The sequence below is a fragment of the Anoplophora glabripennis genome, unplaced genomic scaffold, assembly GCF_000390285.2.
Source record: "Anoplophora glabripennis isolate ALB-LARVAE unplaced genomic scaffold, Agla_2.0 scaffold201, whole genome shotgun sequence".
In the NCBI taxonomy this organism is placed as follows: Eukaryota; Metazoa; Arthropoda; class Insecta; order Coleoptera; family Cerambycidae; genus Anoplophora; species Anoplophora glabripennis.
Window position 1 is genome coordinate 1 of NW_019416321.1, and position 6,814 is coordinate 6,814.

General features: G+C 32.1%; 1 protein-coding gene across 1 annotated transcript; it reads left to right on the forward strand.

Moving 5' to 3' along the window:
• Positions 1–1,304: 1,304 nt before the first annotated feature.
• LOC108908073 (60S ribosomal protein L13) lies at positions 1,305–2,110 on the forward strand. The gene has a single exon (XM_018711986.1). The coding sequence runs from the start codon at positions 1,385–1,387 to the stop codon at positions 2,048–2,050; it is 666 nt and encodes a 221-aa protein (XP_018567502.1). The 5' UTR covers positions 1,305–1,384; the 3' UTR covers positions 2,051–2,110.
• Positions 2,111–6,814: the final 4,704 nt, after the last annotated feature.

A 6,814-nucleotide genomic window follows, 5' to 3' on the forward strand; every position in this document is an offset into this window, starting at 1 on the left:
AGGCTGTCCAGGCCTACACGAGATGAGGCAGGATAAAGAGGGATAATCCCCCTCGATCCCAAATCATTGAGGCCAATTTCTAGCCATAGAATAATGGCATCGCTAGCTTTTCGACTAGTAAGGGGGATGAAGCGTGCCGGGAACGAAAATCCATATTTTTTACGGTTTGCTATAACAGGTACTATAATCCATTTTAATTATTACGGCATTTTAAAACGTCCCAATTGTGTTTTTTTAATTTATAAATTTATTATAGCCATGGAATTAGACCCCTCGTCTACGCTTATGCTATGACGTTTCTCAGGACGGGTTAAATCAAGTCCGTTTACACCCACTAAAAAAGCATTTCCCTATTCCCTACCAAGTGCAAAAGACAGAGATAGAATATAGATCGACGTTCAGTGTAATTCGGTCTCTAGACGATTATAAATTCTATCGATGTGCGTAGCGAGCGGCACAAAGATAAATAATATTGAACCGTATAAAAATCATTTTTTATATACGCATTATGGTAATAGTGTTTTTATATTGTCTTAGTCACTCAATTTCGACCGCAGAGTATAGTGAGTTATAGGCCATATTATTCCTTTAAAATTATAGTATCATTATATACAAGTGTTGGATAAAAGTATTTTAAAGTTACTTTTATTTATTATTAAAACGAAATTCTATGAAAGTGTTAGATAAAATTTCGTATGGCACTCGTGTGTTATGTCATATGTCACTTGGGAAAATTATTAAACATTTCCCAGTGTGACTTATATATACCGTAACTGTTAATACCATAAATATAACTATTAATTTTCACGATTAACCGTTACTCTTTTTATATAGTCCGTAAGGATTTATATAAACAAAGCCATTATCAAATAACGGTGTATAAAAGATACATGGTACCACGGTATCACTAAAATTGAAAACAACTTTATATTTCCTTGTTCAAAGAATTTTTGAAACGTAATAGAGTTAGTTTCACTTCAGATTAGACGTACCAAAGTTTCTACACATGAAACTAGTTAACATTGAGTGAAATGTTAAATATTTCAGATGGAGCTGCTTTGTTATTTAAGTAATTTTAAGCATGTACAAACATGTGTTGAAATGAAGTTAATTAGTAAGAATATTCATGCAAATTTAGTTAGATCATTGTTTTAATTAAGAAAATCGTAGTTTTAATATATTATACATATATTTTTTGTTTAGAAACATGGCAACCATATCTTGTATCGACCGTGGGAGTATGCAACGTAAAAAATAGACTATATTAGACTACCAACATTGTAGACAATTATTTTACTAAATATTTACATCTCTTCCGTCTTTTCCATTTTGAGACTAAGCACGTGTCGGTTTTTACTGCTGTGATTAGAAGAAATTCTTCAATATGGCACCAAAAGGTAATAATATGATTCCAAATGGTCATTTCCATAAGGACTGGCAACGTTTTGTAAAAACATGGTTTAACCAGCCTGCTCGAAAATTTCGTAGGAAGCAAAGTCGTGTGAAGAAAGCTAGAAGCATCGCTCCTAGACCTGCTGCAGGTCCTTTAAGACCGATTGTGAGATGCCCATCAATTAAGTATCACACAAAAGTGCGCGCCGGACGTGGATTTACCCTTCAGGAGTTGAAAGCTGCGGGACTTAACCCAAGATTTGCCCGTACCATAGGAGTTGCTGTAGATTCTCGCAGAAGAAATAAATCTGTAGAGTCAATTCAGTTAAATGCGCAACGTTTGAAAGAATATAAGTCTAAACTGATTTTGTTCCCCATACACAACAAAAAGAAGTTACGTGCTGGTGAAGCTACTGAAGAGGAACGCAAAGTTGCTACGCAGTTAACAAGTGAAGTTTTACCCATCCGGCAACCACCTATCAGAACTAAGGCTAGGGTACCTACTGAAGATGAAAAGAAATTCAATGCTTACATTACTCTAAGGAAAGCTCGTGCTGATGCCCGTTTAGTTGGAATCCGGGCCAAGAGAATTAAGGATGCTGCTGAAAACCCAGATGATGTTACAAAAGCAGCAAAAGAGAAGAAAACAAAGAAGTAAATTAATATATGATTTTATATTTTGTAACATTAAGGAAAATATAAAATGATAAAACAAAAAGTGTTTTTTATGCTTAGGTAAATATTATTAAAAATGTCGAGGGTAAGTTAAAATGAAAGTTTGAAATAGTACAAGTCAAAAAGAAACTATGTAGTTAACTTATATGAAATACCGTATTTTAGAAATTACAATTTCTTTAGTTTGATTCATTTCTAAGGGATTTGTATACATTTTTTATATTGCCGTTTATATCTGGTATAAACAGTATGTTAAAAATTTAAAAGTATTTTCGTATATAAACATTTACCGTTGAAGCCCTTATTTTAAGATATGGGATGGAGAAAAAATTATTGCAAAACAATCTTGAAATCAGAAAGTGTATTGAGGTATGGGACATTTTAAACATGTAAAATCATTTAAATTTAAATGATTTACAAATTGCAAATTGAGATCATTTTCAAAAGCAAAATTACATTTTAAAAAATAAGTTTTTTCTGGGGAAAATGCAACCAGCATATCACATAAACCGGGTGTTTCAGTTCCAGTGAATCGAACTTTAACCACAAATAGAACTCGATAAATAATTCAGAATTGCCTTATGAAGCAAGGGTCTAAGTCTCACTGTTTTCACTGCATAGGTCGATTAAAATCATATTTACGAAATCTTTGGGATGCTTATAGCAAATTGATTCAAATTTGATGTAGTGTTAATATTTACACATGCATAATTTAGTGTAAAATTACAAATTTTTGTAGGTCAGTGGCGTAGAAATGGGTAGTAAAGTGGGATTTTTTTTACCCCAATTTCTACGCCAATGACCTAATCATTTAAGATTTATTTTTAGATTCCGTGGACAATTTTACAAGTATACATTTTTTATACTTGTTGAAAATCGGTATAGTTTATTTATACAAAAATCTCAGTTGAATGGGAGACCGTTCTTCTGATGACTTGAATATTCATCCATTTTTTTTACACTCGTGTATTAATTTTGTTTTTTGTCCCTCAAATTTAAGGATGACAAATATATCAAATTTGTGAAATTTGCAAACGGATATGGACTCAATAATTTTTCATTTGTACTTCAAATCATTAGGAATTCGAGATGTATAAATATATAAATTGACATGAAATATACAAATGGATATTCATTCGAAATCATTAGTATCACTTTTATTTTGTAATTCAAACCCTACGGGTTGAGGGGTGAATAAATATATAAATGTTGTAGAATTTACCTAATGAAATATATAAATGGATATTGATTATATAATAAAATATAAAAAATTAGTAAAATTTGCCTAATAACTAATAATTAAGTATCCATATCTGGTTATGTCAGGTAAATTTCACGAATATTGTATATTTATTTAGCCCTTGTCCCTACAGGTTTAAGGTACAAACAAATATAAACAAGTTCTGAAGATTATGAATTCATATTTCTGCCGAATTATTCCATCATTAGCATGTTTAAAGAATATTGTATTTTCATTCATCCCCCACCCCTTAAAGGTTCAGGTTGCGAATGGATATAAAAGTGGTACATTATGAATTTATGCCCATTTGATTTTTTTTCTCTATAATTTCGATGATAGGTATGTCCAATTTTAATCGGCTAAAACATGACCTCGAAAAAGTTGTATTAACTTTCAACTACTAACACTTGGAGCAAAAATATTTACCAGAGTTATAGGTAAATGTTAGGCAAAGATATTAGCTAATATCGATATTTTATACAGGACATTTTTTATAATAATAATAATAGTAATTTATTTAATCCATAAAATCATAAATAAAATAAGAAGTGGATCTTATTTGTGGAAGGGCGACATGGGCGGTGACTATTAGACGCCTTCATTATAGCCATCTTTCTCTATCACACGGATTTCTATGACTTTCTTTATCGCTCTCATATAACGGCCGATGAACCATGGGGATTTTCAGACCCTGTATGTGATTTTTCTTCTTTATTAAACACTTTTATCTTCGACATCATGATAGGAAGTGGTAATTAATATATATAACTGTACTCGTATGCATAGATAAGACGTAATTGGTCCCAAACATACTAACTGGTGTCAAAAGCGTGGATGCCGGCAGAGTAGACAGAAGAGCGGTGCATTGGTTTTAAGGCGCTATATCACCATTGGCCATTATAACCGATAGATTCGATGTATAAATGTATATAAAAACACGTGGCTAAATCCGAGATGTCATTGTAAACAGTGTCGTAGTAAATGAAATTTTTAATGTGGTAATTCGATAGGACTTAATCGGGACTTCCAAATTCCGTTGTTATATCCAATATGTCATATCAAGCAATGTCAACCAATTTTCACTGCATATACAGGGTGTATTTAAATGGTGGGGCACAAATGATACCAGAGATTCCTTGGGTGAAAATAAGTCGATTTAACCTAACATACCTATATCCCAAGTCGCATAATAAAAAAGATACAGGGTGTCAAAGTGAAAAATAAAAAAGGTTTTTCCTTAATAATTTCTATAATTTTAGTCAGAAATGTTTCAAATTTTCAACAGAAAGATTCTTCAATGATGGGAAAAATAATATAATAATGATTTTTGAGTGTCGAGTGCGAGACGCCCTCTGAAGGCAACGTTATGCATTAAATATGTAGTAACTTATTTGCCAATCCCCGTATACAGCTTCTAGTAATAAAATATGAAATAATGGACTTTTTTGAACAAAAAACGTATACTTATAGAAAATGGCTAAAGCCAACCGTTGAGGAGATATATTTTTAATTTCATAAATTAGTGTTACCTCCACGAATACCAAGGTTTGAGTTGCTTAAATGAATAAAAAAATCGAGTAGGTAAATGTCATTTGATAATACTCGTAAATTGCAATTTTAAAGTATTAGTTTAAAGTGTTAATTGATTTTAATCACTAGATATTAAATAGTTTTGGAATTGAATAAAATAACAAATTATGTATAGCAGTACCAATGACGAGTATGTCGATATGTTGCAAGTATTTTTTGAATGTTACAAGAACTGTGCTGCTGCTGTATGACTTTATCGTGCCAGATATCCCAATCGTCGTGTTCCTGCTAGAAAAACTTTTGCGGTGGTAGAAAGAAGACCTCGAGGAAACAGACACATTCAGCCTCGTCCTGAAGGTACTGGCAGAAGACGTCTTATTCGCGATGTAGAACTTGAAGGAAGTTGTCCTTGGCAATTTACAAGATCAGAATTCTGAAACTAGTACCAGAAAACTGTCAAGTAAAAGTTTCACACAATACGATATGGAAAATTGCGAATGATAATCTTTAATACTCTTACCATCTACCACCTGTGCATGAATTGACTGCTGCGGATTTACCTAACAGGGTAGATTTTTGTCAATGGTATTTATGAATATTTCAAGGGAAAATAGAAATATTTTATACAGTATTTTGTTTGGTGATGAAGCGTCATTTCAGACATGGTTTAGTGAACCATCACAATAATCACTCATGGTCTGACGAAAATCAGACATCAGTACAAAGTTTGTACATCCAAATTTCAACATAATTTTAGTTTAAATGTATTGGCAGGAATCGTAGGAGATTATCTTATTGGTCCGTTTATTCTTCCTCGCGTCTCGGTGGAGCCGAATATTTAAGATTTTTAAATGAGCAACTCCCAATATTACTTGAAGACGTGTCACTAGCTATCCGTGAAAACATGTAGTACGCACATGACGGAGCTCTTGCTCATAGTATATCAGCTGTTAGACAATGATTAAATTTAAATTTTCTTGCGAGATGGATAGGTCGAGGGAACGATGCACCAGTCAAATGGCCTACACGATCACCGGATCTCACACCTATGGACTATTTTTTATGGGGCCACTTAAAAAATGTTGTTTATTCCAACCCTATTGATAGTGTGGAGATGCTTTGTCAAAGAATTTTTGCAGCAGCTCAGTAAGTAAAGAATGACATATTTTTTCAATAGTCCGTCGTAATTTTAATCGTAGAATTAGACTTTGTTTACAGGAAAATGGAAATTACTTCTAAAATATCCTTTAAAAAATCTTGTTTTTTTTATTGTCAGCCAATTGTTTCTCTTAAATTATCTATTGACTGTTAAGTGACTCTTGGTTTTAGTTGTTTTGCTCTTTTTTCTAATAATTATTATTAAACTAACAATAAATAAGTATTTTGCAATATTTTTTCACCTGAACTGTTATTTCATGAGATTTTTTTAATGCAGGGTTTAATTTCATATGCACAAGAAAATATGTTTTTTAATAAAGACGCCGAAAAAACAATTAAATAGAAATTATGCAACAAGTGTATTCACACATGTTAAAATAATACGCAAAAATAGTTAAGTAAATTTAAAACAGGAAAAATAATGTTGTCGCAGTCGATTCCTGCGCCCCCTTTTGGTCGAATTTTAAAATGTAGATATACAACTAATAAGTACTGTGAGGCACTACGTTCCGAATTTATTAACAAAAGTGTCTGTACTGTATTCGTGAAGGTATAAATCCATAACACTAATGTATGAAATTAAAAATATCTTTAGCTTTAGCCATTTTCTATAAGTATACCTTTTTTGTTTAAAAAAGTCCATTATTTCATATTTTGTTACTAAAAGCTGTATAAGGGGGTTGGCAAAAAAGTTGCTACATATTCAATGCATAACGTTACCTGCAGAGGACGTCTCGTACTCGACACTCAAAAACCAGTATTATATTACTTTCCCATCATTAAAAAACCTCTGTTGAAAATTTGAAACATTTCTGACTA